The following is a 20224-nucleotide window of genomic DNA, read 5'->3' as shown; positions in this document are numbered from 1 at the left end:
AAGCTCTGACTCAATTCCCAGGCGTTTCGAGGCCGTTATTACGGCCAGAGGTGGTTGTTATGGGTACTGATTTCTCAGGATCTATGCCCCCAAATTGCTTGTAAATGTAATCACATGTCATTTCTAGTATAATATATTTGTGCAATGAATACCCATTTATCATCTGCATTTCTTCTTGGTGTAGCAATTTTAATGGCCAGTAGGCTATGTATAAGGCTATGTGTCTGAAGTTACATTCATTTTATTGGCGAACGTAATTATGCCAAAAAAAAAAAATCGGGATCGTGCTTGACTCTTGCGAAAGTTCTCGCATCGCCTGTCGCAGGTGGCAACTCCAACCGGCATCGCAGGCGAGGTGGGCGCTGAGCCGATAAAGAATCGCCGATCGTAACGGGGAGCACGGCGGCCCATCCGGGATCGGCGCGTCCCATTTCTGCGAGAGACTGATCGTCCGCGATCAGTCCCTCGGGATGGCGCCCCGCTGCAAAGTCGAAGAACACTCGCCGCTCCGCGAGGCCGCGATGGGGTGGGGGGAGGAGGGCGGCGGCGTGGGTGATAGAGGTGGCGGGCAACGGGCAGCGTGGGGCAAACGGTCCGCTCGCCTGTCTGCAGTTCAGGCGTTGAAGGTAAGCAACCTACCAGCTGGGTCGTGTGCAGCCCGAAAAGAAAAGAAAAAAAAAATCCTCTGTTAAGTCTGCAAAATAATAACAACACATTGGCACTATTAAGTACACTTTTCCTAGAAAATTCACAAATATTAATACGAGTTTAGAAGACCACTCAAATGCATAACATAGATTTGTCCGTCTGTATGTGGACGCTACTGTCAGGTCTGCCGAAAGTTTTTCGTAAAGAAACTTTCACCTGGATGATTTTATGTATTATTTGAAAACAGTCTTCGTTGACGTTTTAGTGTTTTTATTAATCAACTACGCGTTTCACCTTATTCACGCTTCTTCAGGTTAATCTTAATTTGATATTTCTTAGGACGATCCTTCAGACCATGCAGGTCTTGGAGTCACTCAAGTCCCCCTAGAATGTATTTACTGAGGTTAACGAAGGCGATGATGGCCTGATGTACTCGACGATGCCCTTTAGCTACACTATCTAAAGGATCTTCCTAAGAAATATCAAATTAAGATCAACCTGAAGATGAGTAAATAAGGTGAAACGCGTAGTTTATAAATAAAAAAAGTAAAATAGCAAGCCAGACTGTTTTCAACTAATACTATTAAACACTGGTTTGCTATTTCATGCCACACATGGATTTAAAGATTTTATGTATATAATTATTGTAATGATAAGCGTATTATGCAGGGTGCTTCAAAAATACTTTTACAAATAATTGGGGACACGTTCCTTATATTAAAACATGCAACAAAAAAAAATCATATGTAGCTATTGTCGGAAATGCCTCGATTTCATGTTCTTAATAAAACTTTCAGTTAAGGTGATGGGAGCTCATCAACACGTAAATACGTAAATTCCTCGAAATATCCTTCACTTTCTTCTAAAGAGGCCCACAATCGTCGAATCATGTACTGTTCCAGCCTATCAAATACTCCCCAATGGCTTCGAATGAACAGTTTCGCTGGCACCCATGACACATCGATGAAGAGTTTCTGCTGCATAGACCAATTGTTTACAGTATCCCGTCTCCCTCATATACAGGGTGGTCCATTGATAGTGACCGGGCCAAATATCTCACGAAATAAGCATCAAACGGAAAAACTACACAGAACGAAACTCGTCTAGCTTGAAGGGGGAAACCAGATGGCGCTATGCTTGGCCCGCTGGATGGCGCTACCATAGGTCAAACGGATTTCAATTGGTTTCTTTTTTAATAGCAATTCCTATTTTTTATTACATATTCGTGTAGTACGTAAAGAAACATGAATGTGTTAGTTGGACCACATTTGCCGCTTTCTGATAGGTGCCGCTGTAATAGTCACAAACATATAGCTCACAATTTTAGACGAACAGTTGGTAACAGGTAGGTTTTTTAAATTAAAATACAGAATGTAGGTACGTTTGAACTATTTATTTCGATTGTTCCAATGTGGTACATGTACCATTGTGAACTTATCATTTCTGAGAACGGATGCTGTTACTGAGTGATTACCTGTAAATACCACATTAATGCAATAGATGCCCAAAATGATGTCGTCAACCTCAATGCATTTGGCAATACGTGTATCGACATTCCTCTCAACAGCGATTAGTTCGCCTTTCGTAATGTTCGCATGCGCATTGACAATGCGCTGACGCATGTTGTCAGGCGTTATCGGTGGATCACGATAGCAAATATCTTTCAACTTTCCCACTGAAAGAAATACGGGGATTTCAGATCCGGTGAACGCGCGGGACATAATAGGGTGCTTCGACGAGCAATCCACCTGTCATGAAATATGCTACTCAATACCGCTTCAACCGCACGCGAGCTATGTGCCGGGCATTCATCATGTTGGAAGTACAGCGCTATTCTGTCATGAAATGAAACATCTTGTAGTAACATTCGCAGAACATTACGTAGTAAATCAGCATACATTGCACCATTTAGGTTGCCATCGATAAAATGCGGGCCAATTATCCTTCCTCCCACAATGTTGCACCATACACCAACTTGTCGCAGCGATCGTGGATTTTCCGTTGCCCAATGGTGCATCTTATGCTGATTTACTTTATCTCTGCTGGTGAATGACGCTTCGTCGCTAAATAAAACGCGTGCAAAAAACTGTCATCGTCCCGTAATTTCTCTTGTGCCCAGTGGCAGAGCTGTACACGATGTTCAAAGTCGTCGCCATGCAATTCCTGGTGCATAGAAATATGGTGCTGGTGCAATCGATTTTGATGTAGCATTCTCAACACCGACGTTTTTGAGATTCCCGATTCTCGCGCAATTTTTCTGCTACTGATGTGCGGATTAGCCGCGACAGCAGCTAAGAAACCTACTTGGGCCTCCTCATTTGTGGTTGACGTTTCACATGTGGCTGAACGCTTCCTGTTTCCTTAAATAACGCAACTATCCGGCGAGCGGTCCGGACACGTGGATGATATCGTCCAGGATACCGAACAGCATACATAGCGCACGCCCGTTGATCAATTTGATCACAATAGCCATACATCAACACGATATAGACCTTTTCCGCAATTGGTAAACGGTCCATTTTAACACGGGGAATGTATCACGAAGCAAATACCGTCCGCACTGGCGGAATGTTATGTGATACCACGTAGTTATACGATTGTGACTATTACAGCGCCATCTATCTCAAAGCGAAAATGTGGTCCAACTAAAATATTCATATATCTTTACGTACTACACGGATATGTAATAAAAAATGGGCGTTCCTGTTTTAAAAAACGCAATTGATATCCGTTTAACATTTGGCAGCGCCATCTAGAGGGCTAACCATAGCGCCATCTGGTTTCCTCCTCCAAGCTAGACGAGTTTCGTTCTTTGTAGTTTTTTCATTTGATGTTTATTTCGTGAGATATTTGGCCCGGTCACTATCAATGGACCGCCCCGTATTATTTTCTACCATTTCAGTGCTTCCCATGTTAAGGCGTGCTGTGCGCTAGTCGTATAAGGGACAGTCAAACGAAAAATAGACAGCAGGGGAAAAGTACCTAAACCGTTTACTATTTGAAAAGTAGTCAATATAAAAGTTACCCCACTGCGAGACAGGACGCATCTCCGGCGGTAATCCGGAAGGATACTGCCCTTCGATTGGCCTTTCGGTTCTAATCGAAGCGTTAGCTGTATTGCAGGTGCCAGCCACCCTGCAGCAGGCCAGCCAGCAGCCAGCAGCCAGAGGCGGTTCCTGCCAGCAGCCTGCAGCCAGCGTCCTAGCAGCCAGCAGTGGTTCCTGCCAGCAGCCTGCAGCCAGCGTCCTAGCAGCCAGCAGTGGTTCCTGCCAGCAGCCTGCAGCCAGCGTCCTAGCAGCCAGCAGTGGTTCCTGCCAGCAGCCTGCAGCCAGCGTCCTAGCAGCCAGCAGTGGTTCCTGCCAGCAGCCTGCAGCCAGCGTCCTAGCAGCCAGCAGTGGTTCCTGCCAGCAGCCTGCAGCCAGCGTCCTAGCAGCCAGCAGTGGTTCCTGCCAGCAGCCTGCAGCCAGCGTCCTAGCAGCCAGCAGTGGTTCCTGCCAGCAGCCTGCAGCCAGCGTCCTAGCAGCCAGCAGTGGTTCCTGCCAGCAGCCTGCAGCCAGCGTCCTAGCAGCCAGCAGTGGTTCCTGCCAGCAGCCTGCAGCCAGCGTCCTAGCAGCCAGCAGTGGTTCCTCCCAGCAGCCTGCAGCCAGCGTCCTAGCAGCCAGCAGTGGTTCCTGCCAGCAGCCTGCAGCCAGCGTCCTAGCAGCCAGCAGTGGTTCCTGCCAGCAGCCTGCAGCCAGCGTCCTAGCAGCCAGCAGTGGTTCCTGCCAGCAGCCTGCAGCCAGCGTCCTAGCAGCCAGCAGTGGTTCCTGCCAGCAGCCTGCAGCCAGCGTCCTAGCAGCCAGCAGTGGTTCCTGCCAGCAGCCTGCAGCCAGCGTCCTAGCAGCCAGCAGTGGTTCCTCCCAGCAGCCTGCAGCCAGCGTCCTAGCAGCCAGCAGTGGTTCCTGCCAGCAGCCTGCAGCCAGCGTCCTAGCAGCCAGCAGTGGTTCCTCCCAGCAGCCTGCAGCCAGCGTCCTAGCAGCCAGCAGTGGTTCCTGCCAGCAGCCTGCAGCCAGCGTCCTAGCAGCCAGCAGTGGTTCCTGCCAGCAGCCTGCAGCCAGCGTCCTAGCAGCCAGCAGTGGTTCCTGCCAGCAGCCTGCAGCCAGCGTCCTAGCAGCCAGCAGTGGTTCCTCCCAGCAGCCTGCAGCCAGCGTCCTAGCAGCCAGCAGTGGTTCCTGCCAGCAGCCTGCAGCCAGCGTCCTAGCAGCCAGCAGTGGTTCCTGCCAGCAGCCTGCAGCCAGCGTCCTAGCAGCCAGCAGTGGTTCCTGCCAGCAGCCTGCAGCCAGCGTCCTAGCAGCCAGCAGTGGTTCCTGCCAGCAGCCTGCAGCCAGCGTCCTAGCAGCCAGCAGTGGTTCCTCCCAGCAGCCTGCAGCCAGCGTCCTAGCAGCCAGCAGTGGTTCCTGCCAGCAGCCTGCAGCCAGCGTCCTAGCAGCCAGCAGTGGTTCCTCCCAGCAGCCTGCAGCCAGCGTCCTAGCAGCCAGCAGTGGTTCCTGCCAGCAGCCTGCAGCCAGCGTCCTAGCAGCCAGCAGTGGTTCCTCCCAGCAGCCTGCAGCCAGCGTCCTAGCAGCCAGCAGTGGTTCCTGCCAGCAGCCTGCAGCCAGCGTCCTAGCAGCCAGCAGTGGTTCCTCCCAGCAGCCTGCAGCCAGCGTCCTAGCAGCCAGCAGTGGTTCCTGCCAGCAGCCTGCAGCCAGCGTCCTAGCAGCCAGCAGTGGTTCCTGCCAGCAGCCTGCAGCCAGCGTCCTAGCAGCCAGCAGTGGTTCCTCCCAGCAGCCTGCAGCCAGCGTCCTAGCAGCCAGCAGTGGTTCCTGCCAGCAGCCTGCAGCCAGCGTCCTAGCAGCCAGCAGTGGTTCCTGCCAGCAGCCTGCAGCCAGCGTCCTAGCAGCCAGCAGTGGTTCCTGCCAGCAGCCTGCAGCCAGCGTCCTAGCAGCCAGCAGTGGTTCCTCCCAGCAGCCTGCAGCCAGCGTCCTAGCAGCCAGCAGTGGTTCCTGCCAGCAGCCTGCAGCCAGCGTCCTAGCAGCCAGCAGTGGTTCCTGCCAGCAGCCTGCAGCCAGCGTCCTAGCAGCCAGCAGTGGTTCCTGCCAGCAGCCTGCAGCCAGCGTCCTAGCAGCCAGCAGTGGTTCCTGCCAGCAGCCTGCAGCCAGCGTCCTAGCAGCCAGCAGTGGTTCCTGCCAGCAGCCTGCAGCCAGCGTCCTAGCAGCCAGCAGTGGTTCCTGCCAGCAGCCTGCAGCCAGCGTCCTAGCAGCCAGCAGTGGTTCCTGCCAGCAGCCTGCAGCCAGCGTCCTAGCAGCCAGCAGTGGTTCCTCCCAGCAGCCTGCAGCCAGCGTCCTAGCAGCCAGCAGTGGTTCCTCCCAGCAGCCTGCAGCCAGCGTCCTAGCAGCCAGCAGTGGTTCCTGCCAGCAGCCTGCAGCCAGCGTCCTAGCAGCCAGCAGTGGTTCCTGCCAGCAGCCTGCAGCCAGCGTCCTAGCAGCCAGCAGTGGTTCCTGCCAGCAGCCTGCAGCCAGCGTCCTAGCAGCCAGCAGTGGTTCCTCCCAGCAGCCTGCAGCCAGCGTCCTAGCAGCCAGCAGTGGTTCCTGCCAGCAGCCTGCAGCCAGCGTCCTAGCAGCCAGCAGTGGTTCCTCCCAGCAGCCTGCAGCCAGCGTCCTAGCAGCCAGCAGTGGTTCCTGCCAGCAGCCTGCAGCCAGCGTCCTAGCAGCCAGCAGTGGTTCCTGCCAGCAGCCTGCAGCCAGCGTCCTAGCAGCCAGCAGTGGTTCCTCCCAGCAGCCTGCAGCCAGCGTCCTAGCAGCCAGCAGTGGTTCCTGCCAGCAGCCTGCAGCCAGCGTCCTAGCAGCCAGCAGTGGTTCCTGCCAGCAGCCTGCAGCCAGCGTCCTAGCAGCCAGCAGTGGTTCCTGCCAGCAGCCTGCAGCCAGCGTCCTAGCAGCCAGCAGTGGTTCCTGCCAGCAGCCTGCAGCCAGCGTCCTAGCAGCCAGCAGTGGTTCCTGCCAGCAGCCTGCAGCCAGCGTCCTAGCAGCCAGCAGTGGTTCCTGCCAGCAGCCTGCAGCCAGCGTCCTAGCAGCCAGCAGTGGTTCCTGCCAGCAGCCTGCAGCCAGCGTCCTAGCAGCCAGCAGTGGTTCCTGCCAGCAGCCTGCAGCCAGCGTCCTAGCAGCCAGCAGTGGTTCCTGCCAGCAGCCTGCAGCCAGCGTCCTAGCAGCCAGCAGTGGTTCCTGCCAGCAGCCTGCAGCCAGCGTCCTAGCAGCCAGCAGTGGTTCCTGCCAGCAGCCTGCAGCCAGCGTCCTAGCAGCCAGCAGTGGTTCCTGCCAGCAGCCTGCAGCCAGCGTCCTAGCAGCCAGCAGTGGTTCCTGCCAGCAGCCTGCAGCCAGCGTCCTAGCAGCCAGCAGTGGTTCCTCCCAGCAGCCTGCAGCCAGCGTCCTAGCAGCCAGCAGTGGTTCCTGCCAGCAGCCTGCAGCCAGCGTCCTAGCAGCCAGCAGTGGTTCCTGCCAGCAGCCTGCAGCCAGCGTCCTAGCAGCCAGCAGTGGTTCCTGCCAGCAGCCTGCAGCCAGCGTCCTAGCAGCCAGCAGTGGTTCCTCCCAGCAGCCTGCAGCCAGCGTCCTAGCAGCCAGCAGTGGTTCCTGCCAGCAGCCTGCAGCCAGCGTCCTAGCAGCCAGCAGTGGTTCCTCCCAGCAGCCTGCAGCCAGCGTCCTAGCAGCCAGCAGTGGTTCCTGCCAGCAGCCTGCAGCCAGCGTCCTAGCAGCCAGCAGTGGTTCCTCCCAGCAGCCTGCAGCCAGCGTCCTAGCAGCCAGCAGTGGTTCCTGCCAGCAGCCTGCAGCCAGCGTCCTAGCAGCCAGCAGTGGTTCCTGCCAGCAGCCTGCAGCCAGCGTCCTAGCAGCCAGCAGTGGTTCCTCCCAGCAGCCTGCAGCCAGCGTCCTAGCAGCCAGCAGTGGTTCCTGCCAGCAGCCTGCAGCCAGCGTCCTAGCAGCCAGCAGTGGTTCCTGCCAGCAGCCTGCAGCCAGCGTCCTAGCAGCCAGCAGTGGTTCCTGCCAGCAGCCTGCAGCCAGCGTCCTAGCAGCCAGCAGTGGTTCCTCCCAGCAGCCTGCAGCCAGCGTCCTAGCAGCCAGCAGTGGTTCCTGCCAGCAGCCTGCAGCCAGCGTCCTAGCAGCCAGCAGTGGTTCCTGCCAGCAGCCTGCAGCCAGCGTCCTAGCAGCCAGCAGTGGTTCCTGCCAGCAGCCTGCAGCCAGCGTCCTAGCAGCCAGCAGTGGTTCCTGCCAGCAGCCTGCAGCCAGCGTCCTAGCAGCCAGCAGTGGTTCCTCCCAGCAGCCTGCAGCCAGCGTCCTAGCAGCCAGCAGTGGTTCCTCCCAGCAGCCTGCAGCCAGCGTCCTAGCAGCCAGCAGTGGTTCCTGCCAGCAGCCTGCAGCCAGCGTCCTAGCAGCCAGCAGTGGTTCCTGCCAGCAGCCTGCAGCCAGCGTCCTAGCAGCCAGCAGTGGTTCCTCCCAGCAGCCTGCAGCCAGCGTCCTAGCAGCCAGCAGTGGTTCCTGCCAGCAGCCTGCAGCCAGCGTCCTAGCAGCCAGCAGTGGTTCCTCCCAGCAGCCTGCAGCCAGCGTCCTAGCAGCCAGCAGTGGTTCCTGCCAGCAGCCTGCAGCCAGCGTCCTAGCAGCCAGCAGTGGTTCCTGCCAGCAGCCTGCAGCCAGCGTCCTAGCAGCCAGCAGTGGTTCCTCCCAGCAGCCTGCAGCCAGCGTCCTAGCAGCCAGCAGTGGTTCCTGCCAGCAGCCTGCAGCCAGCGTCCTAGCAGCCAGCAGTGGTTCCTGCCAGCAGCCTGCAGCCAGCGTCCTAGCAGCCAGCAGTGGTTCCTGCCAGCAGCCTGCAGCCAGCGTCCTAGCAGCCAGCAGTGGTTCCTGCCAGCAGCCTGCAGCCAGCGTCCTAGCAGCCAGCAGTGGTTCCTGCCAGCAGCCTGCAGCCAGCGTCCTAGCAGCCAGCAGTGGTTCCTGCCAGCAGCCTGCAGCCAGCGTCCTAGCAGCCAGCAGTGGTTCCTCCCAGCAGCCTGCAGCCAGCGTCCTAGCAGCCAGCAGTGGTTCCTGCCAGCAGCCTGCAGCCAGCGTCCTAGCAGCCAGCAGTGGTTCCTGCCAGCAGCCTGCAGCCAGCGTCCTAGCAGCCAGCAGTGGTTCCTGCCAGCAGCCTGCAGCCAGCGTCCTAGCAGCCAGCAGTGGTTCCTGCCAGCAGCCTGCAGCCAGCGTCCTAGCAGCCAGCAGTGGTTCCTGCCAGCAGCCTGCAGCCAGCGTCCTAGCAGCCAGCAGTGGTTCCTGCCAGCAGCCTGCAGCCAGCGTCCTAGCAGCCAGCAGTGGTTCCTGCCAGCAGCCTGCAGCCAGCGTCCTAGCAGCCAGCAGTGGTTCCTCCCAGCAGCCTGCAGCCAGCGTCCTAGCAGCCAGCAGTGGTTCCTGCCAGCAGCCTGCAGCCAGCGTCCTAGCAGCCAGCAGTGGTTCCTGCCAGCAGCCTGCAGCCAGCGTCCTAGCAGCCAGCAGTGGTTCCTGCCAGCAGCCTGCAGCCAGCGTCCTAGCAGCCAGCAGTGGTTCCTGCCAGCAGCCTGCAGCCAGCGTCCTAGCAGCCAGCAGTGGTTCCTGCCAGCAGCCTGCAGCCAGCGTCCTAGCAGCCAGCAGTGGTTCCTCCCAGCAGCCTGCAGCCAGCGTCCTAGCAGCCAGCAGTGGTTCCTGCCAGCAGCCTGCAGCCAGCGTCCTAGCAGCCAGCAGTGGTTCCTCCCAGCAGCCTGCAGCCAGCGTCCTAGCAGCCAGCAGTGGTTCCTGCCAGCAGCCTGCAGCCAGCGTCCTAGCAGCCAGCAGTGGTTCCTCCCAGCAGCCTGCAGCCAGCGTCCTAGCAGCCAGCAGTGGTTCCTGCCAGCAGCCTGCAGCCAGCGTCCTAGCAGCCAGCAGTGGTTCCTGCCAGCAGCCTGCAGCCAGCGTCCTAGCAGCCAGCAGTGGTTCCTGCCAGCAGCCTGCAGCCAGCGTCCTAGCAGCCAGCAGTGGTTCCTGCCAGCAGCCTGCAGCCAGCGTCCTAGCAGCCAGCAGTGGTTCCTGCCAGCAGCCTGCAGCCAGCGTCCTAGCAGCCAGCAGTGGTTCCTGCCAGCAGCCTGCAGCCAGCGTCCTAGCAGCCAGCAGTGGTTCCTGCCAGCAGCCTGCAGCCAGCGTCCTAGCAGCCAGCAGTGGTTCCTCCCAGCAGCCTGCAGCCAGCGTCCTAGCAGCCAGCAGTGGTTCCTGCCAGCAGCCTGCAGCCAGCGTCCTAGCAGCCAGCAGTGGTTCCTGCCAGCAGCCTGCAGCCAGCATCCTAGCAGCCAGCAGTGGTTCCTGCCAGCAGCCTGCAGCCAGCGTCCTAGCAGCCAGCAGTGGTTCCTGCCAGCAGCCTGCAGCCAGCGTCCTAGCAGCCAGCAGTGGTTCCTGCCAGCAGCCTGCAGCCAGCGTCCTAGCAGCCAGCAGTGGTTCCTGCCAGCAGCCTGCGGCCAGCGTCCGGCGGCCAGCCGCGGTTCCTGCTAGCAGCCAGCGTCCAGCTGCGGTCCCAGCCAGCGTCCAGCAGCAGCAGCAGCAGCACTAGCGTCCCCACTGGCCGGCCAGACAGGTCACCTCCCCCACCAGCAGCAGCAGAGTGGGGCTTCGGCCCCAGTCTCCTACATAGTTTCTCCGTCCCTTCCACTCTGTGTTTCTCGTCGCTTTCTTTGTCCTGTCCTGTGCTTTTCCGCTTCTCGTAATGTCGACCCCCACCACCTCCACTACTGCCACCACCACTGCCATCATATACACATCCCCTCCGCCGCCGCAACCACTATCACGTGGTGTGCCACATTACTCCCCCCAGTCCATCCCCCCACTCCTCACTCTCCCATCTCCCTCACTATTTGTCGCCCCATCCCCGGTTCCTCCCTCCCGTGCCTCCTCTGATCCCTTCCCTCCACTCCCTCCCTTTGCTCCTTCCGTTTCTGCAGCCCCCGCTATGGTGGTCGCCCGGAGGGCTACGGCCCACGCTCCACTCTCCCCTTCGCCTTCCTCGTCCTCGTCATCGTCTTCACCATCGCCTTCGCCATCGCCCTCACCATCTCCAGCGCCGCCTCCAGGACTGGAACCTGCCACTCCCCGCCACCTTCCAGTCGCTCCCATCCCCCACACCTCGTCCATCGCTGTCAAGCGCCCCAGTGGCACCCCTGCCTCCTCTACTCCCAAAAAGGCTCCGCCTCATCCCCCTTCCCCCACCCATGATGCCATGGATGTCTCCCCGCCTGTCTCTGCCCCTTCCTCCTCCTCCTCTACCCCCCTCCTACCGCTACCTCCTCTCCCGTCCTGATCCCTCCCTTCATGAAGCCCGGAACCTCACCCTCTTCCATCGCCAGAATTTTCCTGGTGCCCCCATCTCCCTCCTCGCCGTGATTTGGTGCTCATCTCCTCCCCCAGCCCTACCCTCCACACAGACCTCCTTTCCCGCATCCCTGTCACCCGCTTTGGCCCTAATGCCTCCCTCAGCCCTGCTCCTTCCCCGTCTCTCTCCCGCCAACCCCAACCCCCGTGTCGCCCGCCAACCCACACCGCCATGATCACTCGGTTTAGTCCGACGATCACGGAGGAGGAGGTGTTGGCGGAGATTCAGGCACATCCCCATCTGGAGGAGCGTGCGGTTCGTCGCAAACGCAATGCTGCCGGCCCCACCCGCCTTATGCGGGTCTTTTCCGAGCACGCCCCCTCCGTAGACCGTCTCCTGAAGGAGGGTGCCCTCCTTTTTAACCAACGTTATAAAGTTGACCCCTCCCGTTCCCCTCCTCAATCTCTCCGCTACCACAGGTGCTTGCGGTATAATGCACACCCGACATCTGAGTGTCGCGAGGCCCTCACCTGCCCGCACTGTACGCAAGCCCACTTTTTACGGCAGTGCCCCAATCTCCAGTCCGCCCCCTCCTGTAATACCTGTAACCTCCCTCATCCTACCTACTCCCAGAAATGTAAGGCCCGACCCCCTCCTACCACTCCTGAACACACCATTCCTGTCCACCCTCTGGACGCCCCCACCCCTCCCGGCAATTCCCTTCGTCCACCCCCTACCGCTGAGGACATCATCAGATCCCTCACCATCGTCCTTCAGAATGTTCATCCTTTTCAGCGCCCGCACACCCTCCAACAGATCTCCCTCGCCGCCCGTTCCGTTTTCCAACTCAAAGTGTACGCCACCTACTCCAACAACCAGGCCCATTTCACCTTCTCCTGTCATGACACCCTCGTTTAAATCCCTGTCATGGCGCGAGAGCACCGTATCCTTTTCAACAACATCCGCTCCCTTCCCGCCAACAAGAACCTCTTCCTGCACACCCTTGCCACACACCGTGTGGATGCCTTCCTCCTCAATGAAACCTTCCTCCAACCCCACCACACCATTCACACTTCGCCCTTCCTCCTCCACCGCTCCGATAATCCCCTCCCGATTGCTTGTGGCGGAGTTGCCATTGGTCACCACCGCCAGATCCCCGTTCGGCTCCAACCTCTCCTTCCCGACCCCACCGAACACCTGATCCTTAGTCTCTTCTTCCCTGGCCTTAACGTTACCTGCGCCACCATCTATGTCCGCCCTAACGCCCTTATTCCCTTCGACTTCCTCTCCCACATTGACCGTACTTTCTGCTCCTACGTGATCGCCGCCGACCCCAACATCCATAGACGTCCCGCCGCCCAGTTACGGCGGTGGCATCGGTTCCTCTCCTCCCTTCAAGGCGACCTCATCCCCATCCCCCAGCACACCCGTCCCAAATCCAAATCCACTCCCGATGTTATCCTTTCCTCCCCCAACCTCCTTGGCCACATAACGGTGGATGTCATGGAGCCTATTGGTAGCGACCATCTCCCTGTCCTCCTTACTGTTTCAGACGGTCTTCGCCCCTGCCCCGATCCTCGCAATGACCCTCCCCCTAAGTACATCCATGACTATTCCCGTTCCAACAGGAATGCCTACCGGGATACCCTTTCCACCCAGGTCGATCGCCGCCCCTTCAACTACCACCACCCTGACGATGTAACCCATGCCGCCTCCTTTCTCCAGCAGACCTTGTCTGAGGCTGTGGAGGCCTACGTCCCTACTGTCGCCGTCCACCCCCACCGTCCTACCATACCCCCACGGGCCGTCCTCCTCCTCTGTGAATTCCGCCGTCTCTACTGTGCCTTCCTCCGCACGCGTGACCCGGACACACTACGCCGCCACCGGCAACTCCAGCGACACCTTCGTAATTTGCTCACGGCTACGAAACGCCGGGACTGGCGACAGACATGCACCTGTTTAAATGCTACCCCACCTATCAACTCGTTCAAGTTCTTGTCAGCCTTTAGTCGCCTTACCGGAACTAAACCCTCCCCCTACTATCCTCTTCTCCATGATGATCACCCCTTCCCTGACTCCCTTAGTAAGGCCAATCACTTTGCCTCTTACCTCTCTGATGTCTTTTCCATCCCCGATGATCCCCAGTTCGTTTACTCCCTCTTCCCGGATGTCCGCGATCGAACTGACCCCTCTGTCCCTCCCCTCGCTCCTGGTTTCCAGTACTTGGACAACATTGCACACACGGAACTCAATGCCCCTATCACTACACGGGATCTCATTGCTGCACTCCACACAAAACGCAACACCACTCCTGGTCACGATCGTGTCACCTACCGTCACCTTCGTAAAGCTCCTTCTCTTTCCTCTCCACCCTGGCCAGGCACTACAATGTAGTCCTGTCCACCGTTTACTACCCCGACCTGTGGAAAACCTCCCGTATCCTGATGTTCGTTAAACCTGGCAAACCGCCGTCCGCTGTCTCCTCCTACCGTCCCATCAGCCTTACCTCGGTCTTCAGCAAGGTCCTGGAATCTATCCTCACCCGCCGCATCCACCAGCATCTCCACCAGCGCCACCTCCTTCCCATTACCCATTGTGGCTTTCGGCCGTCCTTCTCTTCCGACGATCTTCTCCTTCACCTCATTCATCTCCTTTCCGACCAGCTTAATTCCCGTCACTCCGCAATCTTCCTCTCCCTGGACCTCGAACGAGCTTATGACCACGTATGGCATTCCGGTCCCCTATTCAAGCTCCAAACCTTCGACCTTCCCATTAACTACGTCCGTCTGATCGGCTCCTTTCTCTCCCACCGTCCTTCCTATGTCACCATCCATAACACCGACTGCTACACCTTTTCCCCTCTGCCGGTGTGCCATAAGGCTCCGTCCTCTCCCCCCTTCTGTACCTTTTGTATACGGCGGACATGCCGCCGCCGTCAGCCCCCGTCCACCTCCTCCAGTTTGCCGATGACACCGCCTTCCTTGCCCTTGCCCCCACCCTGCAGCGCTCCCAACACCTTCTCCAATCCCATCTTGACCGTTTCACCACTTGGTGCAACCAGTGGTTGCTCAAGGTCAATCCCTCCAAAACCCAGCGTTCATTGTAGGCAAAACCACCCCTTCCTTCCGCCTCCTTGATTTCTATCTCACCATCTATGGCCGTCCTATCGCCCTCACTCCCACCCTTAAGTACCTTGGCGTCACCCTCGACCGTCGCCTCTCCTAGAGTCCCCATCTCCGGACAATCAAAACCAAAGCATGCTCCTAACTCCGTCTCCTCAAGCTCCTTTCCGGCCGTATGTGGGGTCTGGACCCCTCAGCCATCCTCCACACCTATAAATCCCTCATCCGCCCTATCCTTTGTTACGCCCATCCGGCCTGGATCTCCGCCCCCCCCCCCTACCTTTTATAAATCCCTCCAAATCCTTGAACGCCATGCTCTCTGCCTCGCCTATCGCATCTGTCACCCCTCCCCCACGCGGATCCTGTAAGATCTCATCCCCTTCCCCCACCTCCTCCTCTTCCTTGAAAGGATGCGGATCCTGTACACCTCCCATAATCTCGATCCTCCTCATCCGCTTGTCTCACCCATCCTCTCCCAGCCCCGCCCACTGCCGCACCTGTATTCCCACGTCCCACCCGGTCTCCATCTCTCCACCCTCCTCACCCTCTCCCAAGGTGGCTTCCGCCAGCTCCCCCTCCCTGATGATGTCCTCCTCCCCTCCATCTACCCCTCCTATCAACTTTGATCCTCCCCCCCACTTCCTGTGTCTTTTCCTTTAGGCACCCTCCCTCCCTTCTCCTTCCTTTTCCCCAATCCCCTCCCTCCTTCCCTCTTCCACTGGGCTTCCCCTCTACCTTCCTCCCTTCCCCCTATCTCCCCTGCCCATGGCATCTGCTCTCCCCTCTCCCTCTCCCATCCCTTCCCCTCCTCCTCTCTTGGCAGGTCCCCGGACTCGTACACAGTTAGTGAACGTTCGCGCGCCGGAGATCACCGCCTCGTGTTCTGTGTGTGCCGTCGTTTTGTGCTTAAGTGCTTCAGTGTTATTCGTTTTGTGCACCTACGTTCACGTGTGACAATTTTCGTCTCTGTCTGTGTCCAAGTGTCTGAACAATTTTATCTTGGACTCTACGCCCGTGGCCGGCCGAAGTGGCCGTGCGGTTAAAGGCGCTGCAGTCTGGAACCGCAAGACCGCTACGGTCGCAGGTTCGAATCCTGCCTCGGGCATGGATGTTTGTAATGTCCTTAGGTTAGTTAGGTTTAACTAGTTCTTAGTTCTAGGGGACTAATGACCTCAGCAGTTGAGTCCCATAGTGCTCAGAGCCATTTGAACCATTTTCTACGCCCGTGAACGGCACCTTGTATTTTAAAAAGTGTTTGTCTCCGTTTATATGTCCACCATGTTTTTTCTCTAAATGTCTTCATTTGTCTATTTGTGTTTCTCTGCGGCCAAAGAGCGGCGTAGTATGCTGCTGCAGGCCTGCCTGTAATACAGGTTTCAAAATCACAATAAAGAAAAAAAAAAAAAGAGACAGGACGATTAATGGCTTCATGGAAAAATGTTTGCGGCTGCCTACGGAATCATGATTGCACCCAGGTGTGCCCTACTTCGCCTGAAACAAATAAACTGCCACGAATGTTTTTGTTCAGAGGTCCAAAGACCCCGACATGGGCCTGACCACATTTTGCCAAGTTTGGTTCGACTACACTGCAGAAGTTTTGCTGGGAAGCCACTATACATTCGCCATACAGTACCGATCGCTCCCCATACGACTTCCACAGTTTTGGAGCCCTGAAGAAAGACATTCACGGCCGCTTAAAAGAGGTGCACAATTAGGTACAATCATGGTTCCATAGACAACCATAAACATTATTCGATGAAGGCATGAACCATCCTCTCTAGTAATGAGGTAAATGCTATGGCAATTGCTATTCTTACAACTAACAATTTAATTATTATTATTCTATCGGTCTCGATTTCATTTCACTGCCCCTTATAGATAAATCCTGAAGGGCTTTCAGACCGTCTTCAAAGGTATGAATCTACCCGAGGTACATACAAACTCACGGCATGTTCCCGGTGAATCATTACTACTTTGAAGATTGTTCACGGATGTTTTCATCGTATTTTGCTATCAGGAATCTGCTGTTTGCTGTGGGACCTTACAAAGTTATATAGCAGTTAATGTTTATTTCTTCCGTTACCAAAATATCACAGATCGTGTGAAAAAGCCTGTAATATGGAGTGACGAACAGCCCTCAGACGAAATCGGTACCCTCTATCTATTTGTCTTCACTCTCACTATGTAGTGCTGTCTATAAAAAATGCAGTGTGTTCCGTTACTTGTACTGCTCAAGCTATCGACCACCATAATCACTGCAGAGTGTGGGTGGCCGAGCGGTTCTAGGCGCTGCAGTCTGGAACCGAGCGACCGCTACGGTCGCAGGTTCGAATCCTGCCTCGGCCATGGATGTGTGTGATGTCCTTAGGTTAGTTAGGTTCAAGTAATTCTGAGTTCTAGGGGACTGATGACCTCAGAAGTTAAGTCGCATAGTGCTCAGAGCCATTTGAACCATTTTTGAACTGTAGAGTGTACAGTGAGTCGGTACCGATTCACCTACACGGGCAGGAATTCCAGAAGTTTAGCATTACTTCTCTGGATGCGTCAGTGAAAGCAATCAGATCCATGTGAATGGAACTTCCTGGCAGATTAAAACTGTGTACGGGATCGAGACTCGAACTCGGGAGCTTTGCCTTTCGCAGGCAAGTGCTCTACCATATGAGCTACCCAAGCAGGACTCACGACCCGTCCTCACAGCTTCAGTTCTGCCAGCACCTCGTCTCCTATCAGCTGTGAAGACGGCTCGCCAGTCGTGCTTGGCTATCTCAGTAGCCGGCACTGTAGCTCAGCGTTTTCGACTAAGGGCTGACTTGTCTCTGTGATGAAAAATAAAAAAATAAAATAAAATAAACTAACTTCAGCAGATGTCTTGTGACGTCTGCTACCACCAAATACAACCAACAACGACAAAAAAAAAAAAAAAAAAAAAAAACTTGCCCGAGAGAGGCAAAGGTCCCGAGTTCGAGTTTCGGTCCGGCACACAGAGTTTTAATCAGCCAGGAAGTATCGCATCAGCGCACACTCCGCTGCAGAGTGAAAATCTCATTCTAGTTCCATGTGTCGACCGTGGTTTGATGAACTAAGTTCTTGACCTACCGCAGAAATGAGGGAACCGAGTTGGTTATGCAACAGCATTGTCGTGACCAATCCATTATTGTCCAAACGAAACGAAATTGTACCGTAACGAGCAGCCTGAGAGCAAGGATTCTTTACATCAAAATTGTCAGTAAATATCCCTGAACGGCCTCCGAAATTTTTTCGTCGCATCTCGCATTCACCCTGAAAATATTCACTTCGAATGTGTCATTTCGAAGATTGTGCCTTTAGAGCGATACTGAAACGTAACTTAGCTTTCTGAGAAACGGCCCGAAGTGCAGGAAAGAAGGCACTACATTTGCATCTTTATCAAACATTTCGCTGCGAATTTTTATCCTCAAGACATTAACCGAGATTAAGGAGAACGTATCGGAGAAGAGGAAATTTAGATTTACGACCTACAGTGCAACAGCTTTGATTTCTTTAGAAGATGGCCTACCAGCAATCGCACCACGGTACAATTCTGTAAGGGACTACCACGACGAACCCCCTTAGCAATTACGAATACGTGAGTCAGTTCCATGAAATGCAATAACATCTTTCAAAACTTCTGTAATTGCAATAACTAACACGTATTACTTTAAATTTCACATCTATTTCTGAATGTCATCAAACTGGAGCAAGGTCTTCTAACGTGATTTTTAGGGTTTCATACCTCAGTGGGTAGAAACGGAACGCTCAGAGGATCAAACGGCATTACTGTGCTGGTACTGCGAACGGCTGAACGCAAGCGGAAATGAAATGAAATGATGGTATGGCGTTTATTGCCAGGGAAATCTCCTTCGGGGTTCGGCCGCCGTATTGAAAATCTTTTTAGTTGACGCCACTTTGGCGTCTTGCGTGTCAATGATGATGAAAATGGTGATGAAGGACAGAGAACACCCAGTCCCCTGCCTGGATTCTATCCGAGGGCCCCCTTGCGTGGTAGGCTGTAAGGCTACCGCTGCGCTACGGAGGCGGAAACTACAGCCGTAATATTTCCCGAGAACATGCATGGCATGTATGGTTAAATGATGATAGCTTCCACTTCGGTAAAATATTCCGGAAGTTAAATAATCCCACATTCGGGTATCCGAGCGGGGACTGCTCATGGGGATGTCGTCATCGGGAGATACAAGACTGGCACCCTACAGATCGGTACTTGGGGTGTTAGTACCCTTACCCGGGCAGGTAGGTTAGAAAATTTAAATAGGGAAATACGTAGGTTGAGGTGAGGTATAGTGGAAATTAGTGAAGTTCGTTGTCAAAAGGAGCAAAACTTCTGGTGAATACAGGATTATAAATACAAAATCAAATAGGGTTAAGGGGCTCCGGAACGCCCTATACTTGCAATGTTAAAATAACGCTTATAAATTACATCTTTCCTCACAAAGTATTTGAGGTAGGAAGTTGAACTTTTTACAGATTATTTATTGGAATATGGGCTACAACTTAACACAGGGATTTTACAAAATTTTAGCTCAGTTATTAAAGATGAGGTTTTTTTTCAATTGTAATGAAAATTCGCAACATTTTTTTGCAATTTTTTATTTATATATTCAAAAATATACAGTTTTTTGGAAAAAGGCTCTGTTAAATTATGCAGAAGGTACTGTGTAACATTTACTGAAAGTTTGAAACAAATATGTTTGGAAGATCCTTAGAAAACATGTAATTAGTATGAGAAAATAAAAGATTTGGGAATCGAGCGACAAAGATTGGATTAACTTTTTAGTGCATTCCAGGTCCATAGGATGGATTATCTTCATCCTCTGCAAACTCCTCCTCCAGCTTCCTCTTGTTCCTCCTCCTGTTTACTCTTGCTTGTATTTCTAGACACTTTGCAGCCCTGTCTGCAGCCCGAAGGCGTTCCTTGTCTAAAGCAAGCATCGCTCGTACCATGTTAGAACCTATCTTCATTCCCATATTTCTAAATACCTTGCACCTTACAATGTTGCCATCATTGAAAGTCGCAACAGCATCATACACACCAAAGTGAAGTGTTTCTATTCCAACAAATACAGTCTTGGGGATTCTCGACCATATAACACTATTTACACTTTCATTGGGGTTTTGAGTTTTTCCGTGAATACACTTTTTCAACAGTTCAGGTGCTGCTAAGTCTCTGAAAATAGGTTTTATACTTTATCTCACATCACTAAAATGTACCTGATGAACACGGACGTTAATAATAACACCATTTGACAGCAGTTTAACAGCGCCACAGTGGGTCACGCCCATGTATAACACATTTCAAAAAAAATTTAAAAATAGTTGTAGTCTTCGGAATTGAATAAATTATATATCTATTAAAAGGTAATAGTCTGCAGATTCAGAAAACGCAAAAAAGTAAAAATTGAACTTTTCATGATTTTGAGCCTTTCCGGAGCCCCTTAAGGCAGGAATGGGTTTAATGACGAATAAGAAAATAGGAATGCGGGAAACAGGAATGAGGGTAAGCTGCTATGAGCAGCATGGTGACTGCATTATCGTAGCCAATACACACACAGTAGTACAAGGCTGTATGCCAACTAAGCTCCGCAGATGAATAAACGTACAAGATAATACATTATTCAGATAGTTAAAGGACACGAAAATTCCTTTGTGACCGGGGACTGGAGACCAATAGTAGGAAAAGAAAAGGAGCTCCATACTTGAAAATCACATCCAACTGATCGCTCGCCGAAAGGTCCGTACCCAAGGACTGGAAATTAGCACAGGTCGCACCAATATTCAAGGAAGGTAGTAGGAGTAATCTACTTAATTAAAGGGCCCTTATCATCAACGTCGATATGCAGCAGGATTCTGGAACATATATTGTGTTCGAACATAACGAATTACCTAGAAGAAAACGGTCTATTGACTATCTGTAAACATTGGTTTAGAAAACACCATTCTTGTGAAACACAACTAGCTCTTTATTCACATGAAGTGTAGAGTGCTATTGACAAGGGATTTCAGATCGATTCCGTATTTCTGGATTTCCGGAAGGCTTTTGACACTGTACCACACAAGCGGCTCGTAGGGAAATTGCGTGC

The 20224-nt window shown here is 54.2% G+C and overlaps 1 protein-coding gene across 1 annotated transcript in view; it reads left to right on the top strand.

Moving 5' to 3' along the window:
- Nucleotides 1-470: 470 nt before the first annotated feature.
- The window catches only part of LOC126195237 (uncharacterized), a 155120-nt gene continuing 135366 nt past the window's right edge, over nucleotides 471-20224 (top strand). The window contains exons 1-2 of the mRNA XM_049933763.1: nucleotides 471-626; nucleotides 4060-9985. Of these exons, the coding sequence (XP_049789720.1) occupies nucleotides 471-626; nucleotides 4060-9985 (6082 nt within the window). The remainder of the gene's footprint in view (nucleotides 627-4059; nucleotides 9986-20224) is intronic.

Source organism: Schistocerca nitens, chromosome 7 (assembly GCF_023898315.1).
Source record: "Schistocerca nitens isolate TAMUIC-IGC-003100 chromosome 7, iqSchNite1.1, whole genome shotgun sequence".
Taxonomy (NCBI): Eukaryota; Metazoa; Arthropoda; class Insecta; order Orthoptera; family Acrididae; genus Schistocerca; species Schistocerca nitens.
This window is presented reverse-complemented; position numbering and strand designations above follow the sequence as displayed.